The following is a 19,131-nucleotide window of genomic DNA, read 5'->3' on the forward strand; positions in this document are numbered from 1 at the left end:
TCTTCAATTGAAAACAAATACAAATGATTTAACCAATTTCGATGGGATTAATTAAGTCTTAATTTTTGGGGGTTTAAACCTTGTATAATTTTTTGGGATATTGGGCCCCATTTTTAAATTGGTCTGCATTGAGGTCAAAAGGGTCCAAAATTAAACTTTGTTTGATTTCATCAAAAACTGAATTATTGCGATTGTATGATTTGGTGAATCTTATTGTGAATTTAGATTTTTATTTTGGGCCTTGTTTTTAAATTAGTTCATATATAGGTTTGAAGGGTCCAAAATCAAACTTTGTTTGATTTCAACTAAAATTGAATTATTGGTGTTTTTTTATATGTTGAATCTAACCATGGTTTTAGATTTTGGATATCAGACCATTTCTAGGTAAATTAAATGACCCATCTCAAATTTTTAAGATCTTTGACCTCATTTATTTTGTGTCAGAAACCTATATTATGTCAAAAATTTGATCACAATCCAAATTCAGACAGTATCAAGCTTGAATATTGTGTCCAAACTTGCCCCAACTGTTCAGGGTTGGATCTCTGTGGTCGTATCAGGCTGCGCTCAGCGAAGCATTTTATTGCCCTTTATAGTCAATTTTTCGTAAATTTTTGTAATCTTTTACAAAAATCTTCTCCACTTAATCTACTGTGCCAAATAGAATTAAACTTAGCCATCATTTTCAATAGGGTATCTTGATTTGAAAAATGTATCTGATGACCCTGTCATCTAACCAACATGATCGTCATGGCTAAACATAGAACAAAGGGGATTACTATAGAAGTCTAAGGGAAAATTGTAAAAAAAAACATTTCAAATTGTCACAACTTGAAAACTAATTTAAATAATGATAAGGGGTCTTCAGTAACTATTGTAAGACTAAAATAGGATGACCTGCTTTTAATTTAACTACCTGGCCAAAATCAAACATGTTAAACCAAACTTGGCCTCAATCATTATTAGGGTATCTAATACTATTTATTATGATTTTAACCTTATTTTACATGATTTCCAAAAACACAGTAGATACAGGTGAGCGACACAAGCACTTGAGAGCCTCTAGTTTTACAGTAAAACTTCAAGTAAAAGCCATTCAAGTATATAAAACATATCTATCTTTTTTGAAAAATTTGAATAATGATATTACTTAATATCAAGAACTGTACACTGGTCCTTCTTAAAAAAATATCTTCAATTAACCAAGTTAATGACGTCACACATTCTGACTTCTAATATATAAAAAAAAACCAACTGGTTCCTACTTACTTTGTTTGAGTGGGACATCAACCTCTTAATTCTATGCAACTGGTCTGGGACCAAGGTCAGTCCAGTAAATAAAAATTTTTTCAATTAATCAATTCCTGTTTTAATCCTGATCCAACCTGAGCAATGTCTGAAACTCAACAATCAGTAGACCTTAAAAAACTTTAAACTTTAAATTCCAAAGTAAGGCTCAAACAATTCTGAAGATTGATGACCATAACTCTAAAATATCTCTCTTGGATTAACCATCTTCTTTAATTTCGCTATCAAAATGTACCTCATCTATTTGTAAACCTATTACTCATAAAATGTCTAGCTAGTGTACAATTCTTTCTATTATTTGGAACAGAAACATAAACTGTGAATTTAGAAATGTTTGACTCTAAATACCAAAACATTAATCAATTGCAAAGAAATAAATATCTAAGTCAAACATTGAAAATGAATAAAATAGATTAGAGTACAACTTACCAGTACGAAAGTTTTCCCTATTCTAAGGAAATATTAATAAAAATAGAAAGGGTTTTTACACGACCCATAAACGTTACAATATCAGCACTAAGCCATTTTTAGCTCACCTGGCCCATGGGGCTAATGTGATTGTTTGCCATCATTTGACTCGTTTCGTCGTGAGTTATAAACTTTTACAAAGATCATCTCCTCTTAAACTACTGGGCCAAATTTAACTAAACTTAGCCATAATCATCATTGGAGTATCTAGTTTAAAAAATGTGTCTGATGACCTTTCCTGCCTACCAACATAGCTAAATATAGAATATAGGGGTAAAATGCAAGTTTGTCTATTATCTTGACAACCACTATAAATAAAAGAAATCTGACAGCTCCAAACATGTTCAGAATGATAAGATTCTTTCTATTTACATCAAAACTGTCAGACAACTTCTTGTAGGAATTATTGACAAATTTGTTTAGCTGAAGAAAAGGGCCAGTTTGAACTTTTGCCATCACTTGGTGTCCCTTGTCTGTCATCATCCATCTTCGTCATCATTTGTTAACTTTTACAAAGATCATCTCCTCTGAAACTACTGGGCCAAAGGTAACCAAACTTTGCCACAATCATCAATGGGGTATCTTGTTTTTAATATGTGTCTGATGACCCTGCCTGCTGACAAACATGGCAGACATGGCTAAAAATAGAACATAGGGGTAAATTGCAATTTTTGTCTTTATCTTTCTAAACCGCTATAGATACAGAAAATCTGACAGTGGCAAAAATGTTCAGAATGATGAGATCTACATAATGTCTATTGACAACAAAACTGTCTGATGACTTCTTATAGTAGTTATTGCCCTTAAACAACGAGTTTTTCCAATTTCTTTAGCTCACCTGCCCAAAAGGGCCAGTTAGCTTTTCTCGTCACTTGGCGGGGCCTCTGTGGCAGAGTGGTCTAAGTAATCTTAATTGCCTAAGTTTGTCAGTTTTCCTACCAAACTTCCATGATTCTCTGAAGGCACAGAGGCTTCCTCCACCAATAAAAACTGACCACCACAAAATACGACAATAGTGCTGAAAGTGGCATTAAACACCAATCAATCATCACTTAGCGTCCGTCGTCTATTTACTTTAATAAAAATCTTCTCCTCTGAAACTAAAGGGCCAAATTTACCCAAACTTAGCCACAACTATTATTGGGGAACCTTGTTTAAAATATGTTTCCCATGATACTGCCTGCCAACCAAGATGGCCGACATGGCTAAAATTAGAACATATGGAAAATGCAAGTTTTGTCTATCATTTTTAAAACTGCTATAAATAGAGAAAATCTGATAGGGGCAGAAATGTTCAAAATGGTGAGCTCTACCTATCGCCCATATAAGTCAAAACTGTCAGATTACCTCTTAAAGAAGTTATTGCCCTTAATTGACAAATTTTATCATTTTTAGCTCACCTGGCCAAAAGGGCAAGGGAGCTTTTTTCATCACTTGGCATCCATTGTCTGACGTCCGTTGTTGTTGTCGTCTCCGTCCGTTAACTTTTACAAAAATCTTCTCCTCTGAAACTACTAGGCTAAATTTAACCAAACTTGGCCACAATCATCATATCGGTTCTTCGTTTAAAAAATGTGTCCAAGACCCTGCCTGCCAACCAAGATAAATTGCTAAAAAAAGAACATAGGAGTGAAATGCAAGTTTTGCCTATTATTTTGAAAACCGCTATAAAAAGAGAAAATCTAACAGGGGCAAAAATGTTCAGAATGTTGAACTCTACCTATTGTTTGTTGCAGTAAAAACGGTCAGATGACTTCTTATAGGATCGGAGTTATTGCCCTTAAAAAATGTTTGCCTATTATCTCAATAATCATATCAAATAAACAGAAACTTTAAACAGCAAAAATGATCAGAAGACAAGATTTACAAATAAGTTAACATAACGAAAATTGTCAGAAGACTCCTGATTAGAGTTATTGCCCTTGAATGACGATTTATCTCCTTTTTTCCCCATGTTTGCCTATTATGATCTTGAAAACTATAATAGATAAATAGAATCTTTGAATAGCACAAATGATCAGCAAGACAAGATATACAAACAAGCCATAATGGCTGAAATCTTTAGTCGACTCGTTATTGGAGGTTATGCCCTTTACTGATAATTTTATTAAGTTTTACCCTTGTCCGTCTGTACGTCCTTACGTCCCGAACTTGGTTTCCGTTCTTTAACTTTAGTTTGCCTCAATCAAATGTTATGAAACTTATACACAATGCTTATTACCACAAAACACAGATCAAGTTTGAATTTTGGTGGCGTCACTTTTACCGTTCTTGAGTCATGCCCCTTTACAAATTCAAAAATTGCTGAATTTTATGTTTCCGTTCTCTAATTTTAGTTTGCCTCAACCAAATGTTATGAAACTTATACACAATGCTTTATTACCACAAAACACAGATCAAGTTTGAACTTTGGTGGCATCACTTTTATCGTTCTAAAGTTATGCCCCTTTACAAATGGAAAAGTTGCTGGATATTTTGTTTCGGTTCTCTAACTTAAGTTTGCCTCAACTAAATGTTATGAAACGTATACACAATGCTAATTACCACAAAATCCTGATCAAGTACAAATTTGGGTAGCGTCACTTTTACTGTTCTTGAGTTATGTCCCTTTATAACATATGCAAGAGGGGGCATCATCTGTGTCCCATGGATATATTCCCCATTTATTTTTTTTTTGCATTTTTATACGACCGCAAAAAAATTTTGCGGTCGTATATTGGTATGACGTTGGCGTCGTCGTCCAAACACACATTGGTTTTCGCACTCTAACTTTAGTTTAAGTGAATGGATCTCTATAAAATTTTACCATAAGGAAGGTGGGGATTATTTTGGGGGGTTATGGTACCAACAGTTAAGGAATTAGGGTCCAAAAAGGGGCCAAAAATAGGCATTTTTGTAACTTCCAGATATAACTTGTGTTTAAGTGTATGGATCTCTCTGACATTGTACCACAAGGTTCCATATCACAAAGGGAATGCTGGGATTGATTTTGGGGGTAATTGCCTCCAAATTTTAGGAATTAGGGGCAAAAAAAGGGGCAAAAAACAAGCATTTTTCTAGTTTCATGACAATAACTTGTAGTGTAAGTGTATGGATCTCTCTGACACTGTATCACAAGGTTCCATATCACAAAGGGAATGCTGGGATTGATTTTGGGGTAATTGCCTCCAAATTTTAGGAATTAGGGGCCAAAAAGGGGCAAAAAACAAGCATTTTTCTAGTTTCATGACAATATTTTGTGTGTAAGTGTATGGATCTGTATGAAATTGTACTACAAGGTTCCATATCACAAAGGGAAAGCTGGAATTGAGTTTGGGGGTAATTGCCCAAAATTGTTTAGGAATAAGGGGCCAAAAAGGGGCCAAAAATAAGCATTTTTCTAATTTCCAGACAATAACTTGTGTTCAAGTGTATGGATCTCTCTGAAATTGTACTGCAAGGTACCATACCACAAAGGGAAGGCTGGGATTGATTTTGGGGGTAATTCCCTCAACATTTTAGGAATTAGGGGCCATAAAAGGGCAAAAAAACAAGCGTTTTTCTAGTTTCAGGACAATAACTTGTGTGTAAGTGTATGGATCTTTATGAAATTGTACTGCAAGGTTCCATATCACAAAGGGAAAGCTGGGTTTGAGTTTGGGGGTAATTGCCCTAAACGTTTAGGAATTTGGGGCCAAAAAGGGGCCAAAAAACAAGCATTTTTCTAGTTTCCAGACAATAACTTGTGTTCAAGTGTATGGATCTCTCTGAAATTGTACTGCAACGTACCATACCACAAAGGGAAGGCTGGGATTTAGTTTGGGGATGATGAATCATAAGGGGGTTCAAAAAATTTTGGGGGGATTTTTTTTCATTTTTTTTCTTTAAAATATTCCATTTTAAATTGGTTATTTCTGATTTATATATAAAAGCAAATAATAATGATATGGTTTGAATAGGTTTTTAAAAAAATTTTAAGTTCTTAGACCACATTCATTCTGTGTCAGAAACCTATGCTGTGTCAAATACTGTAAATTCAGAAATTATTGCGTGCATTTATTATTGCGATTTTGTCATTTTAGAATAAAATGCGATTTTATTTTATGCGATATTGAGAAAAATCCTGTTTAATTCATATAAAAAATGTCAAAATGCGAGTTTAAATTATTGCGATTATAACCCTGTCGCATTTTTCGCAATAATAAAAACATCGCAATAATTTCTGAATTTACAGTATTTAATTACAATCCAAAGTCAGTGCTGTATCAAGCTTGAATGTTGTGTCCATACTTGCCCCAACTGTTCGTGGTTCGACCTCTGCGGTCGTATCAAGCTGCGCCCCAGCGGAGCATTTTATTTGCGTATTATTTTGAAAACTGCAATAGATAAATATAAACTTTTAAAAGGAAGAAAAAATGATTAACAGGATAAGATCTACAAATATGTCAACATAAATAAAATTATCAGTTAACTCTTAATTATTTAATTTTGGATGTAACACGTCTTCTGATTGGCTGAAAGTTTTTTGTCTATCAGCTCATAGACATAATTTTGTCATGTGACCGTGATGTCATCAACGTTTTTTTCATGATTTACTCCTTAAAAAATGGAATTTAGAATTTAATTATAAGGAATGACTGTAATATTTTTTTTCTGTCTATTCGAAATAACCTCAAAAATGTGGTGCTACACGGGTTATTCAGTGTGCACCACAATTTTTTATGTTCATTGACAGAAAAAAATATTACAGTCATTCCTTATAATTAAAATTCTAAATTTATTCTAGAGTTATTCCTGTTTAATGATGTATTTTACTCAAAAAAAGACCATTGTTGAAGATGCAGGTAAGCAACACAGGCTCTTTAGAGCCTCTAGTTTTATTTTTATACGACTGCAAAAAATTTTTTGGGATCGTATAATCGTATGATGTCTGGGTTGTCTACGTCGTCTGCGTCGTTGTCCCAAGGCACATTGGTTTCCGGACAATAACTTTAGTTTAAGTGAATGGATCTCTATGAAGTTTTTTGAGAAGGTTCAATACCACGAAAGGAAAGTTGGGATTGATTTTGGGGATGATGGTTCTAACCGTTTAGGAATTAGGGGCCCAAAAGGGGCCCAAAACAAACATTTTTCTAGTTTCAGGATACTAACTTGTTTATAAGTATTTCGATTGCTCTGAAATTGTACAACAATGTTTAATACCACAAGTAGAAGGTTGGGATTCATATAAGGGGTTATGGGGCAAACAGTTTAGGAATTAAGGGCCTAAAAGGGGCCAAAAACAACAATTTTTGTAGTTTCCGGACAATAACTTGTGTGTAAGTGTATGGATCTCTCTGATATTGTACCATAAGGTTCCATAGCACAAAGGGAAGGCTGGGATTGAGTTTGGGGGTCATTGCCTCAAACATATAGGAATTAAGAGCCAAAAAAGGGCCAAAAACATACATTATTATAGTTTCCAAACAATAACTTGTGTTAGATGTGTATGAATCTCTCTGAAATTGTACTACAAGGTTCCATACTACAAAGGAACGAATTGGATCGAGTCTTAGGGTAATTGCTCAAAGGGGGGATTCCAAAAGTCGGGGGGGGGGGGGGAGGGGGTTCCAATTTTTTTAAGGAATTCATATTTTTTCAAAAAATTTCAAATTTCAAATTTTGTAAAAGTTTCAAGAAGTAATCTTCAATTGCACAGTATTGCGAAATAGATTTGTAAGATCTTTTACCACATTTATTTTGTGTCAGAAACCTATATTATGTCAAAAATTTGATCACAATCAAAATTCAGACAGTATCAAGCTTGAATATTATATCCAAATTTGCCCCAACTGTTCAGGGTTCGACCTCTGCGGTCGTATCAGGCTGCGCTCAGGGAAGCATTTTATTGTTTATTATCTTAAAAATTACAATAGATGGGAAAAACTTTATATAGCAAAAATAATCAGCTAGAAAAAAATCTACAAATAAATCCATCCGGTCTTGTTAGTGCTCTCACGTGTACAATTCTTGCCAGAATTTTATGAAACTTATATCTTGGATTTATATCAGCAATGTCTTGGACGAGTTTGGAAATCAGTGCACATCAATTATTTTTAAAAGAGTTATGCCCCTTGGAAACATTAATTATATGGAAAATTGCACCGTTAGTGCTCTCATTTATACAATTCCTGCCAGATTTTTATGAAACTTATATCATAGGTTTATATCAGCAATGTCTTGTACGAGTTCGAAAATCAGTGCCAACTAATTTTTTTTAAAAGAGTTATGCCCCTTGGAAACCACAATTATATGGAAAATTGCATCGTTAGCGCTCTCATTTGTTGAATTCTAGTTAGATTTTTATGAAACTAATATCATAGGTTTATATTAGCAATGTCTTGGACGAGTTCGAAAAATCAGTGCTGATTAATTATTTTTAAACGAGTTATGCCCCTTGGAAACATTAATTATATGGAAAATTGCATCATTAGCGCTCTTATTTGTACAATTCTTGCCAGATTTTTATGAAATTTATATCATAGGTTTATATTAGCCATGTCTTGGACGAGTTCCAAAATCACTGCTGATCAATTATTTTTAAAAGAGTTATGCCCCTTGGAAACATTAATAATTTGGAAAATTGCATCTTTAGCGCTATCATGTGTATAATTCTTGCCAGATTTTTATGAAACTTATATCATAGGTTTATATCAACAATGTTTTAAAGGAGTTCGAAAATCAATGGTGATCAGTTATTTTTAAAAGAGTTATGACCCTTGTACACATTGATTAAATGGATAATTGCATTGTAAGTGCTCTAGCATATACAATTTTTGCCAAATTTTTATCAAATTCATATCAAAGGTTTATAACAGCAATGTGTCAGACAATTTCAAAAATAAGTGCCGATGGAAATATTAAATATATCGGAAATTGCTCTCAAGTCTTTGTTTTCAACTCTCTAGTAAGATCATTTTAAAAAGTTTTAAAGAACAAAAAAATTTTTTTTAAGTAATTGTCCTTGGACGGAACAGATAAAATATGTGCAGAGCTGGGGAATTGGAACTCTGTTCTTTTATTTACAATTTATTTTTGCGTTTTTGCCTATTATCTCGAAAACTATAATAGATAGATAGAAACTTTAAAGGGCAAAAATGATTAGTAAGACAAGATTTACAAATAAGTCAATATTGCAGAAATCACCAGTTGACTCCTTATATGACGATTTTGTCCCCCTATTTTTATACCACTGCGAAAAAATTTTGCGGTCGTATATTGGTATGACGTTGGCGTCGTCGTCGTCGTTCGAAGACACATTGGTTTTCGCACTCTAACTTTAGTTTAAGTGAATGGATCTCTATGAAATTGTACCATAAGGTTCAATACCACAAAAGGCAGGTAATGATTGATTTTGGGGGTTATGGTACCAACAGTTAAGGAAAAAGGGGCCAAAAATAAGCATTTTTGTAGTTTCTGGACAATAACTTGTGTGTAAGTGTATGGATCTCTCTGACATTGTACCACAAGGTTCCATATCACAAAGGGAATGCTGGGATTGATTTTGGGGGTAATTGCCTCAAAATTGTAAGAATTAGGGGCCAAAAAAGGGGCAAAAAACAAGCATTTTTCTAGTTTCATGACAATAACTTGTGTGTAAGGGTACGGATCTTTCTGAAATTGTACTACAAGGTTCCATATCACAAAGGGAAAGCTGGAATCGAGTTTGGGGGTAATTGCCCAAAAGGTTTAGGAATGAGGGGCCAAAAATAAGTATTTTTCTAGTTTCCAGACAATAACTTGTGTTCAAGTGTATGGATCTCTCTGAAATTGTACTGCAAGGTACCATACCACAAAGGGAAGGATGAGATTGATTTTGGGGGTAATTGCCTCAAAATTTCAGGAATTAGGGCCAAAAGGGGCAAAAAACAAGCATTTTTTTCTAGTTTCAGAACAATAACTTGTGTGTAAGTGTATGGATCTTTATGAAATTGTACTACAAGGTTCCATATCACAAAGGGAAAGCTGGGTCTGAGTTTGGGGGTAATTGCCTTAAACGTTTAGGAATTTTGGGCCAAAAAGGGGCCAAAAAAACAAGCATTTTTCTAGTTTTCAGACAATAACTTGTGTTCAAGTGTATGGATCTCTCTGAAATTAAACTGCAAGGTACCATACCACAAAGGAAAGGATGGGATTGAGTTTGGGGGTGATGAATCATAAGGGGGTTCAAAAAATTTGGGGGGGGATTTTTTTTTTCTTTAAAATTTTCCATTTTAAATTGGTTATTTATGATATATATATAAAAGCAAATAATAATGCTATAGTTTGAATAGGTAAATTAAAAATTTTTAAGTTCTTAGACCACATTCATTCTGTGTCAGAAACCTATGCTGTGTCAAATATTTAATCACAATCCAAATTCAGTGCTGTATCAAGCTTGAATGTTGTGTCCATACTTGCCCCATCTGTTCAGGGTTCGACCTCTGCGGTCGTATCAAGCTGCGCCCAGCGGAGCATTTTATTTAAGGTGTTCTCACCTATTATTCTGAAATTGATAGATGGAGATAATTTTATAGACCAAAAATGATCCACAAGGCAAGATCTACAAATAAGTTGATATTTCTGAAAAAATTGTTGGTCAACTCTTTATGTGAGTTGGTACACTTATATGACAACTTTTACAAATAGTTTCGCATTATTGCTTTATATTGAAAACTACCGGTATAACCGATAGATAGAAACTTTAAAAAGCAAAAATGCAAGACACGATCTGCAAAAAGGTCATCATAGATGTCGATGAATTTGTCAGTTGTCTTCTTATAGGAGTGATTGCCCTTAAATGGTGATTTTTTTTAACCTATTTTTGTGTTTTGGTAAAAAAATATAGAAGATAGAGAGAAACTGTACACAAATGATCAGCAATACAAGTTCAACAAAAAAAGAGATTTATTTCATGAATAATATTCTAGTCTATATTTGAGGAGTGTCCATTGACGAAGATGCACATAGACCTAGGTGAGCAACACAGGCTCTTTAGAGCCTTTAGTTTAAAAGATGTGGTACCCATTCAGGGATTTATTAATATTTTCTCACGGACCTATTAGCACTCAAATTCCCAATATAGATAAAATGCTTCGCTGAGCACAGCCTGATACGACCGCAGAGGTCATACCCTGAACAGTTGGGTCAAGTTTTGACACAATATTCAGTCTTGATACTGTCTGAATTTGGATTGTGATCAAATTTTTATACGCCCGTCAAAATTTTGACGGAACGTATTATGGTATACAAATGTCGTCTGTCCGTCTGTCTGTTCGGCATAAACATGTCGCACCGTAACTTTAGAACGACATATCCAAATTTGATGAAACTTAATATAGTTGTTTCTTATGATTGTCAAACGATCTGTATACTTTTTGGTGAAAATAAGATTAAAACTTTTTGAGTTACGGGACTTATTAACTAAAACAGGTGTGTGTTTTTTTTTTTTTTCGCATGTCACGCCGTATCTCAAAAACATTATGATTATTGCTCAAAACTTTACACACTTCTTAGTTATATTAATCTTAAGATCTATATACTTTTTGGTGATGATTCAAAATTTTATTTTTGAGTTATTGAGTATTTTGTAAAAAAAAAAAAAGGGGGAGGGGTTTTTCACATGTCGCGCCGTATCTCAAAAACGATTAATGATTATTGCTTAAAATTTTACACACTTCTTAGTTATATTAATCTAAAGATCTGTATACTTTTTGGTTTTGATTCAAAATTTTATTTTAGCGATATTGAGTTTTTTGTAAAAAAAAGGGGGGTTTTCGCATGTCGCGCTGTATGTCAGAAATTTTTGATTATTGCAATACAAATACAAATGTTTTAACCAATTTCGATGGGATTAATTAAGTCTTTAATTTTTGGGGTTCTAACCTTGTATAACTTTTTTGAATATTGGGCCATATTTTTAAATTGGTCTACATTGAGGTCAAAAGGGTCCAAAGTTAAACTTTGTTTGATTTCATCAACAACTGAATTATTGCGGCTGTATGATTTGCTGAATCCTATTGTGCATTTAGATTTTTATTTTGGGCCCTGTTTTAAAATTAGTTCATATTATTTTGAAGGGTCCAAAATCAAACTCTATTGTGCAATACTTTGCTATTGCCCAATACTGTGCAATTGAAGATTTCTTGCTATTGTGCAATACTGTGTTGTTGCGCAATATTGTGCAATTGAAGACTTTTTGCTATTGCGCAATACTGTGCAATTGAAGATTTCTTGCTATTGCGCAATACTGTGCACTTGAAGATTTCTTGCTATTGCGCAATACTGTGCTATTGAGCTATACTGTGCAATTGAAGATTTCTTGCTTTTGCGCAATACTGTGATATTGCACTATACTGTGCTATTGCACATTACTGTGCAATTAAAGATTTCTTGCTATTGCGCAATACTGTGCTATTGTGCAATACTGTGCTATTGCGAAATACTGTGCAATTGAAGATTTCTTGCTTTTGCCCAATATTGTGCTATTGTACAATACTTTGCTATTGGGCAATTGAAGATTTCTTGCTATTGCTCAATAATATGCAATTGAAGATTTCAAAAATTTGAAATTTTAAAAATTTTGAAGAAAAAAAATGAACCCCCCTACAAAATTTGGAAAAAAAAATCCCCAAACTTTTTGAACCCCTACCCCCCTTTTGGAGTAATTACCCCCAAACTCAATCCCAGCCTTCCCTTTATGTTATGGAACCTTGTAGTACAATTTTAGAGAGATCCATACACTTAAACACAAGTTATTGTCTGGAAACTAGCAAAATGCTTGTTTTTTGCCCCTAATTCCTGAACGTCTAGGGCAATTAAACCCAAACTCAATCCCAGCCTTCCCTTTGTGATATGGAACCCCTTGTGGTACAATTTCAGAGAGATCCATACACTTAAACCTTAATTATTGTCCAGAAACTACAAAAATGCTTGTTTTTGGCTCCTTTCTGGCCCCTTATTCCCAAGATGTAGGTACCATCACCCCCAAAATCAATCACAACTTTGCTTTTGTAGTATTGAAACTTCTGGTAAAAATTCATAGAGATCCATTCACTTAAACAAAAGTAATTGTCCGGAAACCAAATGTGTCTTCGGACGATGACGACGACGCCGACGACGGCATCATAGCATTATATGACGTTTTTGCAGCCGTATAAAAAATGACTTAAATTTTCCTTAATTTTCAGTCCAGGAAATTCCATCTTGACAATGATTGCATGTGAATGTAGTTGACAAGTCTTATATTATTTGTAAAATATAATATAAATATATAAAAAAGAACAAAGCTAAAATTATATGTTAAAAAATTGAAAAGGATACAAGGAAGCTGTATTTCAATGTTATTAAATCACGATTTATGGGCCTGATCACAATGTTGACCTCAGCTCTGAAGAATCTCGTGAGTTTAGAAGTTGTGTTGCTGAAAGAATGATGATGATAACCATGAAAATCTATACATGTTTTTGTTTCAGGGTGCTTACAATGAGGCTGTTGAACATTTACATAGTTTTTCCTCCACAATGAGAGACAAAATGAAGGTAGGATTGAAGAGAAAATTATTAGGGCTGTTCTAGAAATTATTTTGTCCCTGGCTGCTTAGAATGCATATTTCACCTTAAAAGATAGGCCAAAGATACCAAAGGGATATTTATACTCATAAGTTGAAAACAAGCTGACAATGCCATGGCAAAAACTAAAAACTATCAAAATACAAATAACAGTTTACAAAACACAACACTGAGCATCAAAACCCAACCAAAAACTTGGGGTGATCTCAGGTGCTTTAGCCTAAGAGTTGCTTTAAGTCAAGCAACATAAATTTATTACAGTATGTTTGACACTAAAGTGGCTATGTGAATCAATTTAAGTGTAAATTTTTGCCAAACGAAGTAAATTGATTATATACAGGTGTGAATCCAGGATTTTGAAAAGTGGGGGCCCTCCTGACAATACAATTTTAGGAGTGTGACTTGTAAAAGTCTATGCTTTAACCATATATGTAGCTCCATAAAGAGGGGAGCTAAATCTGCCTCTGGTATATTTTGTTAATGTTTAAAGAGAAGGGCAGCTTATAATAAGGTACAGGGCCCCGAGATAAGACAAAATGAGGGACAGGGCTCCATGATAAGACAAAATTAGGGACAGGACATCCGACAATGGGCAGATGTTGCACTCTCTGATTATGTCTCAGTTGTAACTCATTTTCTAAATGCAAAATATTCCATGGAAATATAAGTTTTACGGAAAATCACATTGTCAACTCTTAAGCCTACATTTATTTAAGGATTTTTATGAAATTTATATTAAAGGTTTAAACGCCTCAAAAGAGTTTCGAAAAATTAGTGTGGTTCAAATATTTTTACAGGAGAAATGTTCCTTTGAAATATAAATTAAAAAGACTATAAAGACTATAGGTTCCCTATAGTAATCTGATAAATAGGAACCTTCTGGAGCAAAATTTTGATAATTTTTTCATTTCAAATAGTCCTGATATTTTTTGCAGTTAGAGATTCAGGGTTGATATTTCTAGATATCAATAACTTCCTCAGACCACTATGGATTGTATGATACTTGAACAGAAGCTTTTTTCATGATCAAGAAAAAGCATCTGGAGCTAATTATGAAAAGTATTATGGTATACCGTTGTCTGTCCGTCCGTCGTCAACATGTCGGACAATAATTCAAAAACGCTTTAACCAATTTGCATAAAACTTTGGTGAATTGTTTATTTCTATTGACATGAGCTCCCTTTCGATTTTTATAAATTTAACATTTTACTTTTCTGAGTTATGGGGTTTTATATTCATTAAAAAAGGGGGGTTTTCCAGTTTTCGGACGATAACTCAAAAATGCTTTGAGCAGTTTTCATGAAACGATGGTGAACTGTTTATATAAATTGATTTGAGCTCCCTTTCGATTTTTATAAATTTTAGATTTTACGTTTCCGAGTTATGGGGTTTTATTCATTAAACAAGGGGTAACTTTCCAGTTTTCAGAAAATAACTCAAAAATGCTTTGAGCGGTTTCCTTGAAACTTTGGTTAATTGTTTATTACTGCTGACATGAGCTCCCTTTTGATTTTTATAAATTTTAGATTTTACGTTTCCAATTCTGGGATTTTATTCATTAAAAAAGGGGGATTTTCCAGTTTTCAGACAAAAGTGCTTTGAACAAATTTCATGAAACTTTGGTGACTGGGTTATATCTATTAAAATAACCTCCCTTTAGTTTTTTTTATAAATTTCTGAAATGACATTGAGGAGTTATGGAACTTTATTCTTTGAAAAAGCGATGGGCGTATCATGCGCTCATGGCACAGTTCTTTATTCAAATCTAAATGGAATATCAGCTTTAACAGAGGATTCTTCATAATCAGAGATACAAACTAGAATAAATTTTTATGTTTTTATGCTCCCGCCGTAGCGGAGTGGGCATTAAGTTTTACCCTTGTCTGTCTGTACGTCCGTACGTCCCAAAGTTGGTTTCCGTTCTCTAACTTTATATAGATATAAGAAGATGTGGTATGAGTGCCAATGAGACAACTCTCCATCCAAGTCAAAATTTAAAAAAAGTAAACCGTTATAGGTCTTCAACACGGAGCCTTGGCTCACACCGAACAGTAAGCTATAAAGGGCCCCAAAAATTACTTGTGTAAAACCATTAAAACGGGAAAACCAACGGTCTAACCTATATAAAAAACAAGAAACGAGAAACACTTATGAACCACATCAACAAACGACAACTACTGAACATCAGATTCCTGACTTAGGACGGTTGCAAACAAATGCTGCGGGTTTAGACGTTTTAATGGTACCAAACCTTCACCCTTTTTCTGAAACAATAGTGTAACATCACAACATAGAAAGACACACTATAAAATGTCAACTGAAGTAGCTTAACTCAATCAAAGGACATATTAACACAAGTGAACATACACTGAACAAATAAATTTGACCTATGATACAATGTAAATCCAAAATAAATAAACTAAGGGAAGAATAATAAAAGTAACATGTTATATCGGTATGAAGTGTTTTTGTTTGCCTCAACCAAATAGTATGAAACTTGTACACAATGCTTATTACCACCAAACACAAATCTAGCATGAATTTTGGTGGCATCACTTTTACCGTTCTAGAGTTATGCCCCTTACAAATGGAAAAATTTCTGAATTTTTCGTTTCCGTTCTCTAAATTTAGTTTGCCTCAACCAAATGTTATGAAACTTATACACAATACTTATTACCACAAAATACAGATCAAGTTTGAATTTTGGTGGTGTCACTTTAACCTTTCCAGAGTTATGCCCGTTTACAAATGGAAAAATTGCTGATTTTTTTGTTTCTGTTCTCCAACTTAAGTTTACCTCAACCAAATGTTATGAAACTTATACACAATGCTTATTACCACAAAATACAAATCAAGTTTGAATATTGGTAGCGTCACTTTTACTGTTCTAGAGTTACGCCCCTTTACTAAATTGCGTCCATCATCGTCTTAGTCAATATTGTAAACTTTTTCAAAAAACTTCTCCTCTGAAACTTATGGACCAATTCCAACCAAACTTGGGTGTGAATGATCCTTATGGTATCCAGTTAAAAGTTTGTGTTTTTTGTTCTGGTTAGTCAACAAACATGGCCGACATGGCTAAGAGTAGAACATAGTGGTAAAATGTAGTTTTTGGCTTATATCTCAAAACTTAACTGACATGGATGGGGGTTAAAATGATGAGCAAGTCAGGATCTATAATTGAGAGGAAACTTTGAGACAAATCAGACAACGAAATTTCGAGTTATTGCCCCTAAAATAATAATTTTTATGAAATTTATGAGGTTGTAATCTTGAAAATTATTTTAGATAAAAAGAAAATTTTATCAGCAAAAATGTTCAGCAAAGTAAGACAACAAGTAAGGCAACTTGACCAAAAATGTCAATAGATTCTTTATAGGAGTTATTGCCCTTGAAAGATGAGTTTTACCAATTTGCCATCACTTGGCTTCCATCGTCTGTCGTTGTAGTCCATCTTCTGTTAACTTTTACGAAGAAACTACTAGGCCAAATTTAACCAAACTTGGCCACAATCATCAGGGAGGTGTCTAGTTATAGAATTGTGTCCATGACCGATCCTGCCGACAAAAACATGGCCAACATGGCTAAAAATAGAACAATGGGGTAAAATGCAATTCTTGTCTATTATCTTGAAAACCGCTATAGATAGAGAAAATCTGACAGTGGCAAAAATGTTCAGAATGATGAGATGTACCAACCGGGTATACCAGGTTTACCTTTAGAAATCAGAAGCTTTCATATATCATTCATTAAAGTACAATTGTAGCCCCATCTTCTGCAACATTCAAAACATAGGGTCAAGGCAGCATTTTTGGGCCATTCACATGGCCTTGTTTACAAACACTGTAGATTCACACTAAATTCCTACACTGACCTCATTACTTTTCAACACTGTAGTAAAAGAATTATGTACGTTCAGCATTCATTTTTATACGCCCGTTTACGGGACGTATTATGGTATACCGTTGTCCGTCTGTCCGTCCGTCCGTCTGTCCGTCGTCAACATGTGGGACATTAACTCAAAATTGCTTAAACCAATTTGCATAAAACTTTGGTGAATTGTTTATATCTATTGACGTGAGCTCCCTTTCGTTTTTTATAAAATTTAGATTTTACGTTTCCGAGTTATGGGGTTTTATTCATTAAAAAAAGGGGGATTTTCCAGTTTTCGGACAATAAGTCAAGAATGCTTTCACCAACTTGCAAGAAATTGTGGTGAATTGTTTATATCTATTGACATGAGCTCCCTTTTGATTTTTATAAATTTTAGATTTTACGTTTCCGAGTTACGGGGTTTTATTCATAAAAAAAGGGGGGACTTTCCAGTTATCAGACAAAAACTCACAAATGCTTTCAGCAATTCTTATGAAACTTTGGTGAATTGTTTGTATGTATTGATGTAAGCTCCCTTTAGAATTTTATAAATTTTACATTTTACATTTCTGAGTTATGGGGTTTTATTCATTAAAAAGGGGTGATTTTCCAGTTTTCTGACAATAACTCAAAAATGCTGTCACCAATTCTCATGAAACTTTGGTGAATTGTTTATATCTATTGATGTAAGCTCCCTTTTTATTTTCATAAATTTCTAATATGACATTGAGAATTAATTATACTTTATTTGTTTATAGTCTGACAACAGATTTACTAAGTATTGCACAACAGCAAGAAATCTTTAATTGAACATAAATTCAATTCATATAACCAATTTCAAGTTCTTTGAATACATTTATTCAGACACCTATAATATGTCAAATATTTAATTACAATCCAAATTCAGACCTGAATCAAGCTTGAATATTGTGTCCATTTTTGCCCCAACTGTTCAGGGGTTGGACCTCTGCGGGCGTATCTAGCTGCGCTCAGCGAAGCAGTTTATTCAAATATTTTTTAGTCCTAGTTTTGATCCATCTTATCAGAAATATTTATTACAAACATTACCTACCAATCAGTGGAGCACAGGACTACAGTGTTATCCAGAAAACTCTCCCCCAAATGGGTGGTCCTTATGACATATAAGGATTTACTGAATTTACCCGTAAAGCAGGGAGACATTTTAGCCTGCTCATTTTTGTTACTATGGATTCATTTTTATTCGTACGGTACCATTTTTTGCTGATTTCATGGATATAGGGAAACCACAGATTTAAATGTGTAAAGAAGTATAAATTTCTGTAGGCTTTTGCATAACCACAAAATCAAATTTTCATGAAAATACAATTTTTCTTCAATCCACAAAAAGTGTACATAGGAAAATAAATGAATCCATAATAATTAACAAAATCGCTTCAACATAACATAAATCAAAGGATCATCACTTGGTTCATCTCAAAGTCTCAATAAGTCCTACCTCTAGGAGCAGTTTAATCAAATGCTATAGCATTAACAATACCAATTTTGCTGCACCAGATGTGCATTTTGACAATAAATAGCTCTTTAGTTATGCTCAAGGCCAAAATATCTGAAAAACCAAAACTTTTAAACAAAGTTTGAAAGGCTGGTCAAACAAAAATTACCTAAAGTATAGCCAAATCCAGAAATGGAATCAGAGCTTTGCACGAGAGTAATATATTCCTTAATTGAAATGATTTTCAAAATTGTATTACATTTATATATGAAAGAAATGGAAATGAATCGGATAAGACAGGGATTTAGTTATATAAAAATTTACAAAATAGGTCTGACTCTTTTTTCAGATACGTAGTAATTTACAGATGGCTTGCTGTTATCACTGTTTAGGAAATTATCCTGTAAGTAGTCTTTGAAATGAAAATTAGGAAATCAAATG

The 19,131-nt window shown here is 33.7% G+C and overlaps 1 protein-coding gene and 1 long non-coding RNA gene across 2 annotated transcripts in view; one reads left to right on the top strand and one right to left on the bottom strand.

Moving 5' to 3' along the window:
* LOC127709780 (uncharacterized) overlaps positions 1-10,328 on the bottom strand; it is a 40,374-nt gene extending 30,046 nt beyond the window's left edge. Inside the window, exon 1 of the long non-coding RNA XR_007985762.1 lies at positions 10,216-10,328. This is a non-coding gene — a long non-coding RNA (uncharacterized LOC127709780). The remainder of the gene's footprint in view (positions 1-10,215) is intronic.
* LOC127709706 (integrator complex subunit 10-like) overlaps positions 1-19,131 on the top strand; it is a 318,221-nt gene that overhangs the window by 273,003 nt on the left and 26,087 nt on the right. The window contains exons 12-13 of the mRNA XM_052215364.1: positions 13,248-13,313; positions 19,040-19,093. Coding sequence (XP_052071324.1) covers positions 13,248-13,313; positions 19,040-19,093 — 120 coding nt within the window. The remainder of the gene's footprint in view (positions 1-13,247; positions 13,314-19,039; positions 19,094-19,131) is intronic.

Source organism: Mytilus californianus, unplaced genomic scaffold (assembly GCF_021869535.1).
Source record: "Mytilus californianus isolate M0D057914Y unplaced genomic scaffold, xbMytCali1.0.p SCAF_7, whole genome shotgun sequence".
Classification (NCBI taxonomy): domain Eukaryota; kingdom Metazoa; phylum Mollusca; class Bivalvia; order Mytilida; family Mytilidae; genus Mytilus; species Mytilus californianus.